At 41.4% G+C, this 22,262-nt stretch overlaps 1 protein-coding gene across 4 annotated transcripts in view; it reads left to right on the top strand.

Annotated features, from left to right (window-relative positions):
* LOC126248541 (integrator complex subunit 12-like) overlaps window positions 1-22,262 on the top strand; it is an 88,729-nt gene that overhangs the window by 54,083 nt on the left and 12,384 nt on the right. For all 4 annotated transcript variants that reach the window (XM_049949603.1, XM_049949602.1, XM_049949601.1 and 1 more), the window contains exons 4-5: window positions 4,641-4,800; window positions 16,829-16,945. In XM_049949603.1, coding sequence (XP_049805560.1) covers window positions 4,641-4,800; window positions 16,829-16,945 — 277 coding nt within the window. The remainder of the gene's footprint in view (window positions 1-4,640; window positions 4,801-16,828; window positions 16,946-22,262) is intronic.

The raw sequence follows: 22,262 nt of genomic DNA, 5'->3' as shown, positions 1-22,262 counted from the left end.
TCGTTGCAGAGTTTTAAATTCCTAAAGTTGTGGTATTCTTTTTGAATCACCCTATATATATTCCAGCTTTCACAACCAACAGTTGCTTCGTCAGGAAAGAGGGAAGGAGAGGGAAAGACGAAAGGATGTGGGTTTTAAGGGAGAGGGTAAGGAGTCATTCCAATCCCGGGAGCGGAAAGACTTACCTTAGGGGAAAAAAAAGGACAGGTATACACTCGCTCGCTCGCGCGCGCGCACACACACACACACACACACACACACACACACACACACACACACACACACGCCCGCGCGCAGGCATTTGTAAAGGCAATTGTCTGTCTGTACTTCCGCCTCAACTGACATCGCTGCCCCAACTCTTTGCCTTTACAAATGTCTGCTTGTGTGTGTGTGTGTGTGTGTGTGTGTGTGTGTGTGTGTGTGTGTGTGTGTGTGTGTGTTTTTGTTTGTTTGTTTGTTTGTATACCTGTCCTTCCCCCCCTAAGGTAAGTCTTTTGCTCCCGGGATTGGAATGACTCCTTATCCTCTCCCTTAAAACCCACATCCTTTCATCTTTCCCTCTCCTTCCCTCTTTCCTGATGAAGCAACCGTTGGTTGCGAAAGCTTGAATTTTGTGTGTATGTTTGTGTGTCTATCGACATGCCAGCGCTTTCGTTTGCTAAGTCAGATCATCTTTGTTTTTAGATATTTTCCCCTTCTGCCATACGTTGTACCCCTTCTCCGATATTATTCCGTTGCAATTTGACGTCATTCTGACCAGTGGTGTTATTTCTACAGTATTTTGAAAGTTTAACTTTAATTATAATCACCTTGTATTTTACACATCACCAAAATGCTCTTAGAACATGACCTTTGTTTAAGAATTTGCATTGGCTGGTAATCGAACCCAGATCACTCACATAGTAGATGAGAACTCTACCATAGAGCCACACTGCCTTTTGAAAAGTTGACCTTATCGTGTGGCATTAAAGAAGCTTGGAAAACTTCAAAGTTAATTTTCTCAAAAATTTTAGACAGTTGAATTGAATTGCTTGGCGTGAGTGATATTTGAGTTCTGACCTTCCTTTACCATACACACAAAAATTTACAAAAATAAAGTTGAGGCGGCCTCTTTTTTTAGCTGTAAAAAAGGCAATCGGTATGATCTGTTGTGTTAGTTTACTGACTCCATGTTAGTTGGTTTTAAAGTGTCTAGGAGTTACAGCACTGTTATCCCAGTACATATTGTACATCTTGGGATTGATGACAAATAACATAATATAATTTTTTTAAATGCACCATTTACACAGAAAGTTTGCTCTGTGATAATTTACATGATCATTTTACAGAAAGCTATACTGAATTTGAGGCTGGCTCAGGTGGTGGTGTTGCCACTAACCAATGTCAATACTGAAACAAAGGATATTGTTCATAGATTAACCTTCAGTTTTAATGTAAAACTTTCAGTCCTACTGTTTTGCAACCAAAAGATGCTAGTATTCCGTTGCTTATTTCTCACTTAACATTATTGTTCAAAGAAACAAAGCTGTCTAAATATTTTGAAGATACCCAAAATTTGAAGAACGGCCAGTGGCACAAGGTAACAGATTGGTTGACAGGATAAAACTACTGGGATTAAAATCCCAGTCTGACATTCAAAACACAGTTCCATCATAGGTTCCTTAAGTTGCTCATGGCCAGTGCCAGTACAGCTCCTTTGAACACACAGTAGATTCCCTTCCTCTGTACGAGCTTCTGTACCATTGCTAATGTTCTGATCTATTCTTCCATTTTAGTCTATTGCTAATGTTGTGTGTTTAGAATTTTGAAATAACTTCTGCTGGATTCCATACTACATGTTGAAAATATGTAACATACGGTTCAGAGATGTTATCCAAAATCATGTGGGGTTAGTTTTATGTCATTGAGTTGTGAAAGACATTCAGAATCCTGTCATTGCTTTCACTTTTGTGGTACTGATTTATCAGTGCACTTTTCACTCAGCAGTTCTCATTTCAAGCATTTACTTACACGTAAGATCATAAATGTTTGACAAATGACACAATAAATTAAATTGCTTTTGTTTTACATAAATAAGAGCACAGACATTGTTTCATGCCGTTTTTCAAGTTCTCCCAGAGTATTTGGTAACAAAATAATCAATGGACATGATGCAGACTGTTGGTGTCCAAGGAACACACAATTGTAATAACTGATCCTGTCACCGTTACGATGATTGCTAATGAAACAATCCTCTTGTTGTGCAGGGGTCACTTGTATATTCAACTTCTGTCTGTCCTTCCCGGTGTTTTGTCTGCTGCCTGCCCTCACAGGCACACCAGCATATCGATCACTGCAGCATTTGGGGTGTCATCTATCAGTCGTTTTGTGCAGCATGTGTTGGCATGGTGGCATCAGTGGGTCCATCAATCAGCATTTCCCTATGTTTGCTGGAAGTCTCGTTTTTTGCCCTAATCAACCAGGCATGAGTTGCCAAGCCTTGCTAAAATTGTAGCCAGTATCACAGTTGATTAGCTGGTTCTTGGTTTGTTTCTCAGTAAAAATAGGTGATGCATTCCCAGGGACATTACGTTGGACCAGGACTGTGGTGTCATATTCCATGCCATCAATGTTCTTGGCGTAGAGTGTATTGTGTGTCTAATATACAATTTGCCACATTGGCAGGAGATTTGTTACAACCTGTTCTTATGACGTGCAGGATTATCCTTGACTCTTTGCAGTAATGCTCATGTCTTAAGAAATGGGTAGAATACAGCCTTAATGTGATGTTTCCAGAGGATCTGTTCTCTTGGCCTTTCTCAAATGCACAGACCTGCGTCAAAGATTATAAAATAACTGTGTACCTGTACACCTGCTACATTAAGACACTATGGAATTCTCAAGGCCCACAAAGGTGTTCCACTTCACCCCATCATCATTGATACTGGTACCCCTCCTTGTAATTGAAGAATTCCTCGTGGATATGTTTTTAGCCCCTATGTGGACAAATGCCCCCATCACATATGCAACTCGGTGGATGTTGGACAACAGCTGAACAATCACCATGAGACGTAAAGGGGTATAACATCCTCTTACAGTTAATGTGAAATAGATACTCCCAATCTTTTCAGGTATGTCCTGACCTAGATTTTCTCTCTGATAGAACACACTATGGGCAGACGTAAGGGGTTGCAAAGGGTCAGACCAATATCATTGGTTGTGACCAACTTGTGCATGCAGCACTTTGGAGATGAAGCACTGGCATCTGCCTGCCTGAAACGGACCTGCTTCTTTCCTTAACAGAATGTCACCACATGGAAGATTCCTCACACATCTTGACTTCATTCACAGGAACATCAGATTGATAATGTGGATCATTGTGGATAGTGAGCTGCTCTTTCTGGTTGTCTTCGAGAAGAGGAAGGTGAGTGGAATATTGGGTCACAGCATATACTGAAAACTCACTGACTTATAAGTGCATGCTCAGAGCTGCCACCATCCAGAGCAGAGAACTGGTTTCCTGAAAATCTTAAATGTGTGTTACCTGACCTGGAGCACTGTACTTCAAAACAGTGGAGGAATGTGAACGAGGTATTGACATTGCATTTGTATTGTACACTGCGACAGTATCAGAAAAAATGTGATTAAGACTGGGTTTTGCTCACCAGTTGAGACACAAGCATTACTAGGGTATGTGAAAAATCATCTTGCACTTTGGAAGACCAAAGTGTGTTAAATTCCCTGTCATTGTGGCAAATCATATGTCAGACAGATGTTGTGCACTGTCAAAACGGTACTGAGAACATTGATGACACACTTGTTTCATGTAGCCCAACAAGTCAGTGGTTGTATAACATTGTCTTTTGCAAGTAAATGGTATGAAGTCCAGCAGCATTAGAGTCTTTGCTCTAACATGTGCTGGGACTATGTCATCGAGGAATTTACAGTACAAACTAAACTAATCAATTGCATCACTAGCTACAATCTCAGTGAAGCTTGGTACCCAGTACTAGGTGTAATAAGGTCAATGAACGAATCTTTCAGCAAACATAGGGAACTGATTCTTCATATTGATGGAGCTGGTGTTGCCACCGCACAGACATATGCTGCAGGGAGCGAATTGTGATCAGAACACCAATGCTGTGGCAATCTATAAGCCTCTGAGAGTGGACTGGAGTTAGATCACTAGGAGGGTGGATGATGAGAATATAAATGGTCATTGAGTTATCAGATTGTTAGTTCATCAGCTCAACTGATGATGCCAACAGATTGATCACCAAAATACTTGTATTGTGCTGTTTGGATGCCAGCAACCTGCAGTTCATTGGTGGATTATTTTGTCACTATATCTTTCCTTTGAAAACATACCATTTTGTATGTAGAACTCTCACTCTTTCATACACGTACATTAACAGCTGTATTTGGTATGTGGAGAGTTGTAATTAATACAGTGGCTGCTAATGTACTTTCAGCTCAATGAGCTCTAAAGTCTTCAACTTTATTGTTATATATGTATGTTTGTGTATGCTTGTCTGTTGTAGCGTACCTTAATTAATTCCAGATGAGCAGTCTACCAATTGCTTCAGATATCTTGACATACTAAGAGGTTGTCGTTACATTAATTGTTCATGTAGCCTCAAACAAGTTTGCTCTCCTTGCAGAGGAATGGATGTGGCTCCAAGGAATCGCCTCATTGAATGCACAGAGTGCCATTCATTATACCATCAAGAGTGCCACCAGCCACCTGTTGGTGAAGCTGATATGGAAGACCCAAGATCAATATGGTACTGTACAGACTGCTTGAAAACAATTAACAGAGCTGTAAGTATAAGTTTTACTCTTCTGAAAATATAGTGATCAACATAAAGTAAGATTTTTGGTTCGAATTCCCAGTTTTCAGCTGAAGAATAGTATGCAGCATTACATAAATATAAATTGAAGTATTAATCTCTGTCGATTTACAGAGATGTACAACAAGGACTCAGCGGTAACAACAGAAATTGGTTTTAATTCTTTCTCAGAAATGTTTGATAATCTAATAGACATATTGGAGGGCTAGTTTCCAGTGTCACAAATTGAATGTGTTTCTGTTTACAGTACTTGCCATGTACAGTAGTAGGTGTATGCAACTGCCTTGCATACACTAGAGCAGCATAAAGAATTGTTGTTGTTGTTGTTGTTGTTGTTGTTCCAATATTTTGATGTAAAGGGGCCACACACACCATAAAAGGAGGAATTATTCCCTCCCCACCCCAGTTTGTGGGGTAGTGGGCAAAATTTATCCAGGTTTGTTGATTTTTAGTTTCCCCTTTTTTAACATTGTAACATTTGGTCATCTTCCATGAATTTTTGATACCACAGCCTCTTGCAGGGGCCTGAAAAGTTTGCGCAAAAAGCCAGGAAGTTATGGAGAACATACTGTTTTGTAGTCTTAAGTACACAATTCAGCTTGCCGAAACAGAAATAAATCATTCTAACTCGATTAGACTAATGCGGAGGAGTCAGGAACTGTGATGATCAATGAAAGACTACTGTTGTTTAACTGAGCAAAGTTCCCACCCACAAGTAACAAGTATGAAACATTAAAGCTTGTTCTACCACACTCAGAACCTGATGCAGTTCAGAGACGATTTCTGCTCTTCGTTCCTAATTATGTAAAGGAACTTACTTGTCTTAAAAGTGGAGAATAATCTCAGATACTGAGCACATGGCATGCTGTAATATAGTGGGCGGCACACAAAGAATGAAACACAGATAAATTCTTAATCCAATTGAGTTCACAGTTTCACAAGATACACACAACATATCATTCAGCTGAAACCCAATGATGCCAGTGATATGAAAATGATAGGCTGCTACTCACCATATAGTGGAGATGTTGCATCACAGACTGGCACAATAAGAGACTGCTAAGCAGTTGAGCTGTCGGCCAAAAAGCCTTCTATCCAAAATGCGTGCGCTCGCTCTCTCTCTCTCTCTCTCTCTCTCTCTCTCTCTCTCTCTCTCTCTCTCTCTCATATCTGTGCTTGTGCGTGCGTGCGTGCGTGCGCGCGCGCGCGTGTGTGTGTGTGTGTGTGTGTGTGTGTGTGTTTTGTTGTCTACTAGAAGGAAAGCCTTTTGGCTGGAATCTCACTTGTTCAGCAGTCTGTTTTTGTTATACTTGTCTGTGACTCAACATCTCCACTATATGGTGAATAGCAATCTAGCCTTTCATTATACTGTCATTATTCCAGCCTGGATTTCACATGATAATGTTAGTCATTTTTAAATCCATCTGAGGCTTAAGCAGCCATTGACACAAACAAAATTGCGACACATTCTGGAAGGGAGCTTAGTACCTTTCTGTGTGACAGACAGTGATCGAAGAACCTTCCTGGTACAGACACGTGGCTCTTTTATTTTTTGATGCGGACAGCAAACAAAGCACACATCCCAAAATCACTTGCAGTTTTTGCAGCAGCACCCAGTCAGCACACTTTATAGCAAAATTATCTATATCATTGTTAGTTGAAGTTCTCTTAAGTAAATCTCTTTCTCTGTGATCTTTAGAATCCTTAGCTTGATAACTCTTAAATTTTTAACTTCAGAATTTTTCAAATGGAACCAAATGTAGATGGTGGCCTCTGATCTCTCTCTGTTTTAATTTCTGTGCCTAGATAAAATTAAAATGTTGTCTTGAATCTTGGTACAGTGCTGTTATCTTGTCTTTGTAGCATAATAACAAAGGTTACTTTAACTCGTTTAACAAATTTTACTGATGAAAATTGGGTTTTTCTTAATAGTTTAGAAAGTTGGTAGGTAACCACATAAAACTTCCACTATAGGTTTTTATGATAAACTGAACCTAATTCCAAACATAAAATACTCTAACTTTAATATAGCACATTTCTGAAATTTTGAAAAAGTGGAATAATTCAAAAAGTAAGAGGTAGCTTCCTGAAAACTTGTGCCACGTAATTCCAAAAGCAGAACTTTCTAGCATGTAATTTTACATGCCTCTTAGGATTTTATAAAAAGTAGATTTTCGAAGGAAGTAATTAGCAAACCATTTGAGATTCACAATATTTGACTTTTTCATAGTTTTACATAATCTGACCAAGTTCTGAAACAATATTTAAAGATTTAATTTTAAATAACGTATGGTGCAATCTCTTTGTTAGCAGCTCAAGGCATATGCTAGGCTCTGCTGTCTCAATCTTAGTCCAGCGACGAGGAAAGGTCAACATTCACAACACTTGCCTGCTTCCCCACATCATCCCCTTTCTTATTTTGTGACAAGACTTTATTTTATTAACAAAATCTGTTATTGGAAGGAAGAACTTAATATAACCTCACATCTCTACTACAGTCTGTTACTAACAATTTCCTTACTTAATAGTAGATGTACAAAAATTGTTACATATACAGGATCAGTCACCTAAAACTTGCACCACAAATATTTCAGAAATGGGAAGTGCTATTGATGTGTGGTTTTTACAGAATGCATTGATAGTGATACATACGCTTCTTAAATGGAACAATGCCCACGTATTGCACCATTCAGCCTGCATAGTTGCTAGGTGTGATGTTTTTATATTTGATTGATTTTTAACGGGGGAGCTGAAACAGCTTAGGTCTGACCCGCCACTGCCCGCACTGAAACTAGGTTTATTGTGCGGTATTGCTCCCTGTATATCTAGTAAAGCCAACCAGTGCCCTTAAATAGTGCAAGGAGTCCCTTTACCAGTTTTTTGTTACACACAATTTCGTCAGGTCTAGTTGTCTCGAAGATTCTGTATCTTTTACTCTCCAATGCCATGCATTCGAAGATTACGTGTGATGCAGTTTCTTCACTCTCATCACAGATCCTACATTTAGGGTCCTCTTCCGTTATACCCATTCTGTGTAGATGTATTTTGAAATTCCCATGGTCAGTCATCGGTTGAGTCATGAGTTTGATCTCTTTCCTGTTCAATCCCAGGATTACAGAGCTTCTTTTAAAACATGGCTTGGGCATCATTACCTTACAATGTTTTTGTTTCTGGACCTTGGTCCAATATCCTACATCTACATCTACATCTACATCTATACTCCGCGAGCCACCTTACGGTGTGTGGCGGAGGGTACTTATTGTACCACTATCTGATCCCCCCTTCCCTGTTCCATTCACGAATTGTGCGTGGGAAGAACGACTGCTTGTAAGTCTCCGTATTTGCTCTAATTTCTCGGATCTTTTCGTTGTGATCATTACGCGAGATATATGTGGGCGGTAGTAATATGTTGCCCATCTCTTCCCGGAATGTGCTCTCTCGTAATTTCGATAATAAACCTCTCCGTATTGCGTAACGCCTTTCTTGAAGTGTCCGCCACTGGAGCTTGTTCAGCATCTCCGTAACGCTCTCGCGCTGACTAAATGTCCCCATGACGAATCGCGCTGCTTTTCGCTGGATCATGTCTATCTCTTCTATTAATCCAACCTGGTAAGGGTCCCATACTGATGAGCAATACTCAAGAATCGGACGAACAAGCGTTTTGTAAGCTACTTCTTTCGTCGATGAGTCACATTTTCTTAGAATTCTTCCTATGAATCTCAACCTGGCGCCTGCTTTTCCCACTATTTGTTTTATGTGATCATTCCACTTCAGATCGCTCCGGATAGTAACTCCTAAGTATTTTACGGTCGTTACCGCTTCCAATGATTTACCACCTATGGCATAATCGTACTGGAATGGATTTCTGCCCCTATGTATGCGCATTATATTACATTTATCTACGTTTAGGGAAAGCTGCCAGCTGTCGCACCATTCATTAATCCTCTGCAGGTCTTCCTGGAGTACGTACGAGTCTTCTGATGTTGCTACTTTCTTGTAGACAACCGTGTCATCTGCAAATAGCCTCACGGAGCTACCGATGTTGTCAACTAAGTCATTTATGTATATTGTAAACAATAAAGGTCCTATCACGCTTCCTTGCGGTACTCCCGAAATTACCTCTACATCTGCAGATTTTGAACCGTTAAGAATGACATGTTGTGTTCTTTCTTCTAGGAAATCCTGAATCCAATCACAAACCTGGTCCGATATTCCGTAAGCTCGTATTTTTTTCACTAAACGTAAGTGCGGAACCGTATCAAATGCCTTCCTGAAGTCCAGGAATACGGCATCAATCTGCTCGCCAGTGTCTACGGCACTGTGAATTTCTTGGACAAATAGGGCGAGCTGAGTTTCACATGATCTCTGTTTGCGGAATCCATGTTGGTTATGATGAAGGAGATTTGTATTATCTAAGAACGTCATAATACGAGAACATAAAACATGTTCCATTATTCTACAACAGATTGACGTAAGCGAAATAGGCCTATAATTATTCGCATCTGATTTATGACCCTTCTTGAAAATGGGAACGACCTGCGCTTTCTTCCAGTCGCTAGGTACTTTACGTTCTTCCAGAGATCTACGATAAATTGCTGATAGAAAGGGGGCAAGTTCTTTAGCATAATCACTGTAGAATCTTACGGGTATCTCGTCTGGTCCGAATGCTTTTCCGCTACTAAGTGATAGCAGTTGTTTTTCAATTCCGATATCGTTTATTTCAATATTTTCCATTTTGGCGTCCGTGCGACGGCTGAAGTCAGGGACCGTGTTACGATTTTCCGCAGTGAAACAGTTTCGGAACACTGAATTCAGTATTTCTGCCTTTCTTCGGTCGTCCTCTGTTTCGGTGCCATCGTGGTCAACGAGTGACTGAATAGGGGATTTAGATCCGCTTACCGATTTTACATATGACCAAAACTTTTTAGGGTTCTTTTTTAGATTGTTTGCCAATGTTTTATGTTCGAATTCGTTGAATGCTTCTCTCATTGCTCTCTTTACGCTCTTTTTCGCTTCGTTCAGCTTTTCCTTATCAGCTATGATTCGACTACTCTTAAACCTATGATGAAGCTTTCTTTGTTTCCGTAGTACCTTTCGTACATGATTGTTATACCACGGTGGATCTTTCCCCTCGCTTTGGACCTTAGTCGGTACGAACTTATCTAAGGCGTACTGGACGATGTTTCTGAATTTTTTCCATTTTTGTTCCACATCCTCTTCCTCAGAAATGAACGTTTGATGGTGGTCACTCAGATATTCTGCGATTTGTGCCCTATCACTCTTGTTAAGCAAATATATTTTCCTTCCTTTCTTGGCATTTCTTATTACACTTGTAGTCATTGATGCAACCACTGACTTATGATCACTGATACCCTCTTCTACATTCACGGAGTCGAAAAGTTCCGGTCTATTTGTTGCTATGAGGTCTAAAACGTTAGCTTCACGAGTTGGTTCTCTAACTATCTGCTCGAAGTAATTCTCGGACAAGGCAGTCAGGATAATGTCACAAGAGTCTCTGTCCCTGGCTCCAGTTCTGATTGTGTGACTATCCCATTCTATACCTGGTAGATTGAAGTCTCCCCCTATTACAATAGTATGATCACGAAACTTCTTCACGACGTTCTGCAGGTTCTCTCTGAGGCGCTCAACTACTACGGTTGCTGATGCAGGTGGTCTATAGAAGCATCCGACTATCATATCTGACCCACCTTTGATACTTAACTTAACCCAGATTATTTCACATTCGCATTCGCTAATAACTTCACTGGATATTATTGAATTCTTTACTGCTATAAATACTCCTCCACCATTGGCGTTTATCCTATCCTTGCGGTATATATTCCATTCTGTGTCTAGGATTTCGTTACTGTTCACTTCCGGTTTTAACCAACTTTCCGTTCCTAATACTATATGCGCACTATTTCCTTCAATAAGCGATACTAATTCAGGAACCTTGCCCTGGATACTCCTGCAGTTTACCAATATTACGTTAACTTTTCCTGTTTTTGGTCTCTGAGGACGGACGTTCTTTATCAACGATGCTGATGTTCTCTCTGGTAAGCCGTCAGGTATTTTATCGTTTCGCCCAAGGGGGGGTCCCTCTAACCTAAAAAAACCCCCGTGTGCACGCCACACGTACTCTGCTACCCTAGTAGCTGCTTCCGGTGTGTAGTGCACGCCTGACCTGTCTAGGGGGGCCCTACAGTTCTCCACCCAATAACGGAGGTCGATGAATTTGCAACCATTATAGTCGCAGAGTCGTCTGAGCCTCTGGTTTAGACCCTCCACACGGCTCCAAACCAGAGGACCGCGATCGACTCTGGGCACTATGCTGCAGATATTAAGCTCAGCTTGCACTCCGCGTGCGATGCTGGTTGTCTTCACCAAATCAGCCAGCCGCCGGAAGGAACCAAGGATGGCCTCAGAACCCAAGCGGCAGGCGTCATTCGTTCCGACATGTGCTACTATCTGCAGCCGGTCACACCCAGTGCGTTCAATAGCTGCCGGAAGGGCCTCCTCCACATTACGGACGAGACCCCCCGGCAAGCACACCGAGTGCACACTGGCATTCTTCCCCGACCTACCTGCTATTTTCCTGAGGGGCTCCATAACCCGCCTAACGTTGGAGCTCCCTATAACTAATAGGCCCGCCCTCTGTGACTGTCGGGACCTTGCCGGAGAATCGGCCACTGGCCCAACAGGCGAGGCATCCTGTGGTGGCTCGGAAACGATGTCATCACCACTAGGAAGCACCCCGTACCTGTTGGAAAGGGGTAAGGCAGCTGCCACGCGGCCAGATCCCACCTTCGCCTTTCGGCCAGGCACGCGCGAGCCCACCACTGTCCGCCATTCACCCTGGAGTGATGGCTGACCGGTAAGATGCTCACTGCCGGAAGACGCAGCGACATCAGGGGTTCCATGTGATTCCAAGGCCACCGAAGTAGGCATAGGTCTCACCACAGTTGCCCCAACGCCACTACGAGCCGACGCCTGCGCCTCGAGCTCGATGAGCCTAACAGACAAAGCCTCCACCTGCCCCCGAAGAGTGGCCAATTCTCCTTGCGTCCGCTCACAACAACCACAGTCCCTACACATGACTATGTTTACCCTACTCTATACGGTGACAAATTCCCAAGATAATCTTCTGATGAGCTACTCTGATAATCAAGAAACACTCACTGAAATACGAGACGCGAAAACTACGCTAGGTTTTCCCAGAAAAACTATTTAAAAGCTAAGCGCAGCAAATAAGTACAAAATAAATTTCTCTCCTAACGATCAAGAACTGTTAGTTTCTATGCAGAGCAGATAAACACTAATAGAATCCCTTCCTTAGTGGAAGGTCGTATACAAAATGCAAAATAAACGCTTTATACAAACAGTACTCGCTGCTGCTGGTCCTCTCGCTCTGGCTGTCACAAGACAACTGCAGATTCAAGTGACTAGTGGCTAACGGCCGCGAAACAAACAAAAGACGGTTTTAGGGCGCTTTCTGTTCTAAACGATCAAGAAAACACTAAGAAATCTAACACGAAAACTACGTAAAGTTTTATCAAGAACTGTTAGTTACTATGCAGAGCAGATAAACACTAATAGAATCCCTTCCTTAGTGGAAGGTCGTAAACAAAATGCAAAATAAACGCTTTATACAAACAGTACTCGCTGCTGCTGGTCCTCTCGCTCTGGCTGTCACAAGACAACTGCAGATTCAAGTGACTAGTGGCTAACGGCCGCGAAACAAACAAAAGACGGTTTTAGGGCGCTTTCTGTTCTAAACGATCAAGAAAACACTAAGAAATCTAACACGAAAACTACGTAAAGTTTTATCAAGAACTGTTAGTTACTATGCAGAGCAGATAAACACTAATAGAATCCCTTCCTTAGTGGAAGGTCGTAAACAAAATGCAAAATAAACGCTTTATACAAACAGTACTCGCTGCTGCTGGTCCTCTCGCTCTGGCTGTCTCCTAAGCCACTTCCGTAGTTCTACTTTGATCATAGCCTTGGTGATTGTCAGGACAGGTTCTGGTCCAATAAATGGAGTTGTTGCCCCCCCCCCCCCCCATCCTAGCCAATCTACCGACTTGTTCATTGCCACAGATCCCTGAGTGGCTAGGGACCCACACTAGGTTCACCCTATTGCTCCCCCCTAGCTCCACCAGAGCCCTGTGGCAATCTGCAACAATCTCAGATCTTGCTGCAGGAGCTGCCAATGATTTCAGGGCTGCCTGGCTGTCTGAATGGATGTAGATGCTACGGCCATTGTAGCACCTATGCATATTCTCCTCCTCACATTGATTGCAGTAATTTCAGCTTGTAACACAGAGGCCAGTTTCCCTAGAGACATGATGCTCTCCAGTCTTGGCTGAACCCCGTACAACCCTGTCACAATGCCTTGGTCTGTTTTTGGCCCATTGGTGAACCAAATGATGTCCCCCATACGGTGTCGAACTGTGTTTTCCCACTGCTCCCTACTTCCAATTATTATGCTTTAAGACTTGTAGAAGCAGTTGGGAGTTATTATGTAGTCGGCAGGCATTTCCCCAGCCATTCCTATATTTACCGCACTCAGTATGTTAGTGTGTGATTCTGGATATCCGAATGTTACACAGTTTTGGCTAGTTTTAAGTTTTTGTGCCCCAGCTGCTGCCTCCATCTTGACCCAAAGGTGAAGTGGAGGCATATCCAGCATGGCTTCTATTTCAGCGGTTAGTGTGCTGCTAATTCCGACCGTTATGGCTAAGCAGGCCAATTCTGCACCTTAGCAAGCTCCTTAGCCACAACCCCGCTGTTCTACCTTCTTCCACCACACTACGGCACCATAGGAAATCCTAGGTCTAAACACTGTTGTGTATATCCAGTGCATACCCCTGGGGCTTAGGCCTCAGTTTTTGCCACAAGCCCTCCTAGTAGTCACTAGAGTACTTTTTGCAGATGCTCTTAATGTGATGGGTCCAAGTTAGCTTCTCATCCAAAGTTACCCCTAGATATTTCACTATCCCCTTCACAGGTAGAATTTCATCAAAGAGCTTTAAATTCCAACTTGCGTGCTGAATATGTCTCTTCATAAATGGCACCACAACAGTGCTCTTAGGATTAACTCTCAGATACTGTTTAATACACCATTTTTGCACAATGTCCAACCCTCCTTGTGCCATATTGCTGACTGTGTCAGTGAATTGGCTAAGTATTACTATGACAAGATCATCTGCATATCCTTGGCAGAAGCATTGTCTGGAATTTAGTTCCTCAATGAGTTCATTCACCACTAGATTCCACAGTAGAGGAGACAAAACTACTACTTGTGGGCAGCCTCTAGTGCCCTTAATTACCACTTTTCATTCACCATGGTAGCCTCTATCTTCCTTCCACTAATCATGGCCCTGGTCCACCTACATATAGTGGTCCCCAGGTCATGCACCTCTGCTGCCCTTACCATGGAATCGAAGATCGTGTTACTGAAGGCCCCCTCGATATCTAGGAGGATGCAGAGGGCTATTTCTTGGAAATGAAGTGCTTTATCCACCTTCCCAACAAGTTGGTGGAGAGCTGTCTCACATGATTTACTTGGTTGGTATGCGTGTTGGTTTGGGTGTAGAGAGACCCTACTTAGCCGCCTCTCCCCAGCGTATACATTAACCAGTTTTTCCAATGTTTGAAGAATGGAGGAGGACAGATTGGTCTCATATCCTTGGCCTTGGCATGATCAACTCTCTTTGGCTTTGGAATGAAGACAACCTTCACTGCCCTCCAAGCATTGGGAATGATTCCTACTGCTGGGCTAACCCTCAATAACCTTCATAGGACTCATATAAGCTTTCCTCCTGCCTGTTGCAGGAGAGCTGGAAAAATTCCATCTGGGCCAGGTGACTTGAATTGGTGAAATGTTCCCACCGCCCACTGGATTTTGTTGAAGTTCGCACACTCCTTGGAAGATTCCCAGTCCTCTCTTATGAGAACCATTGTCTCTCTGGGGTCACATACTGGTTTGTGTTGTCCGGCAGAGCATATCGAGGAAAGTGAGTTTGGAGGAGCAATTTCAGCATCTCATGTGCTGTCTTTGTATATTCCCCAGCCTCCTTCCTCAATGTACCTCCTGGATTGGTTGGTACTCTAGTGAGAATCTTTTGAACTCTGGCTTGTGCAGCCATGCCCTCCACTTCCTCACAGACTGTCTTCCACGTTGCCTCCTTTGCTTGTCTTATTGCAAGATTGTAATTGACAAGGGCCTCACGATATTTAGCCCATTGTCCTTCATGTCTCGCAATATTAAACAGTCTCCGTACCTGTTTTCTTTGCGTTTCCAGTTTGTTATTCCACCAAGGAACACTCCTGTCTGTGCACTTCCTGGTGATTGTGCAGTTGTCGTGATATGAGGTCACTATGGCTCAGCTACTTCCTCAAATTCTACTGGATTCTGTATCGAAGTTTTAATTTCTGATAAGCCTAAGTCAAGGTTTGTCCTATATGTCTCCCAGTCTGTTTTCCTGGGATTCCTATTTCCCATTTCAACCTTGAATTTGATGTACACGTGGTCCGATCAGGATGGCTCTAACACCACATACCATTGTTTGACATAGCTACCCATCGTCATGGAACCAAAGGTTATGTCAATTACTTCTTCCCTTCTGCTATTCCTGAATGTAGGTTCATTGCCCCTATTCAGGACCTCTAAGTTGTTAGCTAAAAGAAATTCAAGAAGGTACTCACCTCTAATGTTGGTGTCCTTGCTGCCCCACACTAGGTTGTGGGCATTGGCGTCGCATCCCACCAACAGTCGATCACCTTGCCGATGGCTAGTCTCTACCAGTCTCCTCACCTCCAAGGGAGGAGGAGCTATCTTTGTAAGGAAGGAATGCTGAGGCCAAAATAATTTCCTTCGTGATACCGTCCTCACATTGCTGCATTTTAATGGTCACTAAATCCCTAGAGCAGAAATCCATTATTGGCATGAAAGAAATGCCATTTCTTACCTAATTGCATGCTCTGGAGTTTCTTAGATTCCTAGCATAGATCAGCTTACCTCCAGTGCCACCAATGCCCGATACACCCCCTTTGTATAAATAGGGTTCTTGTATCAGGGCCACGTCCACTTCCTGTCTCCTCAGGCAGTGGCTCAGGGCAGCAGTGGCCCCTTTACTGTGCTGCAGATTAATCTGCAGCACCTCCAGGCTCCGTCGTACTGCCATATTTGAGGTCTTTGAGAACTCTGACAGTGACCTGCAAGAACCCTAAAAACAGTTTCAGGTCCCGCTCCCGCATCGCCTTCAGGGACTTCTCACCAACCTCCACCACCTGGGTTCGTCCTTCCAGAGCAACCTTCTGGTTAATCACTCTCCAATCTTCTGTTGAGGCTTTTGGGTTGTTGGCCCCTATTTTACCGAACAGTCTTGGGAGAGACTTCCTTAAGGATCTTAGATACCCATAATGATACCTTTGCGGTGTTAAGAAGCTCCGCTGCTGTCTTGAGCAGCAGCTTCACATGGCAATATCATGGGCACCTTGTCCTTGAGCCATTCTAGTGTGTGCACCCCCTCACAGACAAAAATGAGTTCACCACACTCTAGATAGACCCTCCTGAAGTTGGGACCTGTGCCACAGTGCCCCCCCCCCCCTCACCCCCCCCCCCCCCCACCCCAACCTTAAACTGTGCTTCTGTGTATACAAGAAGTCGTGCTGTTCCTGTTTCACTGTCTCTTCAAACTGTCTCTTCATAGATACTGCTTGTAATGAAGTAACACCTCTCTTACGGCACTTTGCACTCTTTTTTTTCCTATTTTAAATAAATATTAATGTGGGGAAATAGTTTGTGAGAAAGTTATTGTTGTAGGCCATAAGAACCAGTATGATGATCACCTTAAACTGTGTTTCTGTCTATACAAGAAGTCGTGCTGTTCCTGTTTCACTGACTCTTCAAACTGTCTCTTCGTAGATACAGCTTGTAATGAAGTAACACCTCTTATGACACTTTGCACTCTTTTTTTTTTTTCCTATTTCAGGTGTCTAAGCCACATGCTTCACCAAAATCAACTGTGAAAGACCCTGTCTCAACTGTGAAGCCTACATTGAAAGCTGAATCTGCACCACCAACTCTTGTATTCAAAAGAACAGAAAAGGTAGGTGGTATTGGGGGAGGGGGGGGGGGGGATGAGGCAGATAGAGATACATTATATAGAGCAAACATAATAAAGAATTAATATGAGAGTGGCAGAGATTGTGGAGCAACTGTTTTACTGCATGCAATGCTCTTCAACTTGGTGGTCAAGTTTGCGCCGCTGACCACAGTTTTGCAGTGGCCATTTGTGCATGTGCGGGTGGAGGTGCATGTGCATGCATGTTCTAATGTTACTCCAACTGCAGTTCTGGCTGAAATACTTCTCATTATGAGAGATTCATCATAGTATGAGAGTGGTGTAGTTTTTGCGGTGGAATATTAGCTCTGAACTGTTAAATTTCCTCCATCAATAAAGTCCATAAGGGGATGTATATTGCAGATTTGCCTGGATTTTTGATGTGATGAAAACTTGTATGTTAAAATAATATTTTTGAACACACTGATGAATCCTTTTAACAGTGGATGTATTTTCTGTAAGGATTTGCCAATATGTTTACCCACAAACTGCCTTCTACGAACATGACTGACAAAACAGCAACTGTTACAGACTTTGCATCATTACATTGGCCAAACTGCGACCGACTTAAAGTGCTTCGCACCACTCAATATATACTATATCTCAACAATGCATGTTGTCTGGTCTTTTGTCAAAAACAATTACATTCAGATTTATGATGAAAAGTTAATGATTGATGATGACAGCCTCAGAATGAGTAGTATTGTTTAAAGATAATAAATGATGATTCATTCTGAATACATTTCTAAATATTATTCTTTCGACTTTTGTGTCAAAACTTGGATATGAAGTTACAATAATGATACCTATCATAAAATCATTAATTACGTCTTAATCTCACATTGGATTTTATTTCTAATATTAATTGAGGTGCAGTACAAAATGCCAATAAGGAATTTAGGTTAAAGTTCTGTATGATGATTTCACAGCCTCAGAATGAGTGAAAATCATAGTGTTTACATCTGAATGTTAAAGAATCATTAATGAAAAAGTTAATTACTGTTCTAATTGGTTTTTCGTTATTGACATGATACGTAAAGTGCCCAAGGCACTTTAAATACATCAGATGACTGATGTTTTCAGAAAGTCTGTTTGTAGGTAAGTTGAAACTTAAAAATTTTGCTAATTCATTATTGGTTTAAATATAACATAGATATTTCTCCAAACATTTCAGTGGGAATGTAATAATGCAATCAGAAGAATGAAATTATAAATTTTGCTGTAATTTATGACAGTATGTCAATATGTCATGTAGTTTTCTAACTAATTATAATTTTCTGTTGATTACAGTTGAATGATCTCAAATGATGTTAATGATGTTGATTTGGTATGTAAGTGAACCATATAGTTTAATTTGCTGATAGAAATTAAGAAAAACCATAATTTCTAGCTTTTGTCCATTACATATTGTAGATTGGGTAATACACAATCTGCAGAACTTTAAGTGGTATTGAAGCATTCATTAACTAGCCTAGTCCTATTACAGCTTGCTCATGTGTGGACAGTTAGTTGGTGGCTGTGTTATTATGGAAATTTAAACAATCAAAGTTCGAACACATTTTTGACTGCACAAGTGGTCCTACCTCTAATGGGGATAATACATGCTGTGAGGTGGATTTACTCTGTGGGTCATGTACCTGACTCTTCCTGAGGGAGGTGACCTGTGGACATCTGAGGAGGAGTAGAAGAGTGGGAGTGGCTGATGGAATTTGTGTATGTCAAGTAAATAAGAGTGTTATTTTGGGAGATATAGGAAGGATTTTAGAATATTCACCAGAGTTAGGGAAGTGGTAGTTTTAATCCTGGTAACGATATTGATTTGGTAGTTTCTGTTTGGAGTGGTGGTCATTGGGGTGCACAAGAGATTATATGATGTTAGTGTACCAGTTGAGGAGTGTTGGTTTGAGTATCAAGACCATGGAGATGATCTGCACATTGGGAGGAAGACTGCTTCTCATAAGACTTTGATGATAAGACCAAAGGGACAGGCTTTTTTGGCATTATGTGGAAGGGAAGGGAAGGTAGCTATCATAGTGAAGGTACTGTTAGTAATTAGTTTAATTCATTCTGAAAAAGTCTGAGGTCACTCAGAGAAGTTGAGGTCAATGTCCAGTAAAGTGTCTCACTAAGCAATTCTGGGAAAAGTAAAATATTTTGAAGTCATGTTAAGGATACAAAGGTATGAGAATATGGGCATGAAGCCAAATTATAAACATGTCACAAATGAATGTAATCAAATGATGGATTTAACGATTTTGAATGAATAGAAGATATTCTTCTGAGGCTGATAAATTACCATGGGTGAATGCTGTGGGTAACGTCCATGGCTTTCTCAAGTTTTTTTTTTTTTTTTTTTTTTTTTTTTTTTTTTTTTTTTTTTTTTTTTTTTTTTTTTTACAGTTCAGCCTTTTTAAGATGACTGTTTGTATCCAAAGCTACAAGCAGAGGAAACCTGTGGGAGGGGATGGATCAATTCTAAATGTCTTTAGTGTATGCACTAGGGTGGAGGTACTACTTCATATAGGTGAGAAAGCTATCTGACAAAGGTCAGTCATCAGGAAGAACGGGGCATCCTATGTTTTTAATTTTGTAGATCATGGGGAGTTGGTGTAATATGGGTACGTAGAAGCAGTAGATGTTATGAAGGAAAAGGATTAAGGTAAACATTTATGTGGTGGGCCTAAGAATTTAAGTGCACATATGAGGTCATGCTGTACTTATGGATTGGAATTGTTGCAGCAAGCTTTTCTGGAGGAAATGATGGGCAGTGAAGAGCTTTTGCCAAGAAATGATTATGGTCCATTTCAACAGTTATGGAGGCAAAGTCTGCAAGGAGGATGATTAACGTCAGATCAATTTTGAGGCTCTCAATAACAGCTTTTTCAGCAACTGTGAGATTGGTATCATCAAGGAGAGATCTTGGGAAGAAAGGTGAGTCAGTCTGGAGGTGAGGAAATTCTTGGTTACCAGGGGGTTGGTTAGGGGGCAGACACGGCTGGATGCAGCTATAGAGCAGTTGTCATGATTTGATGTTGGCTTTGCTGATTATTTTCAACAACAGTGAGGCCATTGGACAGAATTGAAAAATCTGTAGTTATTAGATTTTGAGAGGATAGGCTGACAGCATTGTAACATACCTGCCTCGGATGTTGTGTATGTTGAGTGTAAATGTGAGCTTTCATGTGTGGCGAATGAAAGCTGTGATATGTTTAAGAATGTCTGCCTCAGAATACAAGGCAAGGCTGGTGAGGTTCTATGTCCACTATCTGACCACTAGGAAGATCAGAGTTTCAATCAGACATGGAAGTTTGTATAGTGAGGAGAAGGGGTATTTTCCCATAGAATATGCAGCATTTCAATACTCCCCTCTGGGTTGTGATCGCAGTATAACTAGTGAACACACAATATCCAAATGTTACTGACACCAGTTTTACACGACATACAATTGAACCACCCGCATACTATGCACAGAATGTAAACTGGTCACTAAGTAAATAGAGAGATTCTTATGAATGTACTAAACAAGAGTTCTGTTCACTGATTCTGATTCATTTGTTTATTCCTTGAAAGGGCTACTATAGACATCCCAACGGTACTTCAGAAATGGCCAACATATGGGTCTTTAAAGTTAGTATTACTACATATTAGGAATAGTCTATGAAGTCTGGACACAGCCCATCATCATTAAGTTTGTGTAAGAACAGGCAATTAGATTGAACAACTGTCTCCATCATGATCAGTGCAACGTGAAACAAATGAAGTGTCATCTTCTGACTGAAAGCAGCTACTTTCAATAGAGAAACAGCTGTGTGTGTGCAATATGGAGCTAGGGGAAAGAGTAATACCAGTAACATATCCCAACTGCAGAAAGGAACAGGTGCAATACTCTTGCTCGAATTACTTTATGTCTTACTAGTGCTTAGGCTTCTCCAAGAACGATTATCTAATTACAGTGTCAAAAGGTGTATTCAGTCACTTGTTTGATGCATCTACTGGCAACATACGCAAATACCTTCTGCCAAACTGTATTGTTAGCACAGTCTACCAATGATCTTCTGAGATGAGTACTATCAAAGTGCGACAAATTATTCTAGGTGCCAGCTAGTGAGCAGACAATGAGAAACGTGTTACCATGCCAAAAACATAAAATTTTACTGGGTACTTGTGAGGGAGGTGGGTCTGTCCCGTGGCCTCACTGTTGTTGAACGTAATCAGCAAAGTCAACATCAAATCATGACAACTGCTCTATAGCTGCATCCAGCCAGGGTGTCATGTATATGGACAGTTAGGACATCACTTAGATTGATATTAATTTTAACCTTATTCCCAGATAGCATCCCAGGGATGCTCTCAGAAGACGTGCTTCACAAAGACTACTTAGTCATAAAACCCATCAGGAGAAGGAATGGGAAAACCTACCTACAGTACCTCCAAGCAGCTTTTTCGCGAGTATCCCTAACTGATGCAGAATGTTAATCTTAACCTGATAGAATGTATTGGTTAGGGACAGTTCTTGCCATCTCTTGATACTACTGTGAGTGTAACTTGTTTTTGTGTAACTTTAAAGTGGGTGTCCATAGTTGGAACATTTGTTTTGACATGTGAATGAAGCCTGAGTACTTCAGAAATTTTTGTATGATCTTTTCATGCCCCAGTACCTGTTTTTCACATGTAATTAAAGTCAAAACTTTTGAACTTGATCTATTTATAACTGAGTTCACAATTCCTCTTCCAACATAAACTTCTGAGTTGGAACATATCCTTTCATCCTGCAACCCACCTGGTATCAGATTTTGTAGACCTTATTCTCACTTTAGATTTGCTCTTACCAGTCTCATCCAGCTGAATAGCTCTTCCACCTCGCCAGCCTCACAAATCTATGTTCTTCTATGCCTTTTCTATTTTTTTCTCATTACAATCTATCCATCTTGTTTGTCCACACTATTTCCTTATTACTCCCCTCCCTATCACCCTGATCATCTCACCACCTGTCCTGACTGAGATCACTACCTAACTCTGTGAAGGTGAAGTGTCAAAGAATGGGTGTCTTAGCTGATCTACCATAATCAATCATTTATATGTGTGTCTTGCAGCTGTTCCTGCCATTGTTTTGAACAATCTCTTTCTAATTAATTTGGAAGATATATAAAATGACTTGGCACTCTGAAACTCATAATTTTTTTACTGTCGAGGTCAGTGACATTATATAAACAGAAATATGGGAAAGAATGTATGAATTTTGGACATAATCTTTGACAGTAAATTAAGATGGTTACCACACCTGAAAGACTGGAGAACAAAG

The sequence above is a fragment of the Schistocerca nitens genome, chromosome 3 (genome assembly GCF_023898315.1).
Source record: "Schistocerca nitens isolate TAMUIC-IGC-003100 chromosome 3, iqSchNite1.1, whole genome shotgun sequence".
Taxonomy (NCBI): domain Eukaryota; kingdom Metazoa; phylum Arthropoda; class Insecta; order Orthoptera; family Acrididae; genus Schistocerca; species Schistocerca nitens.
The sequence above is the reverse complement of the archived record's forward strand: the minus strand, read 5'-3'. Positions and strand labels throughout refer to the sequence as shown.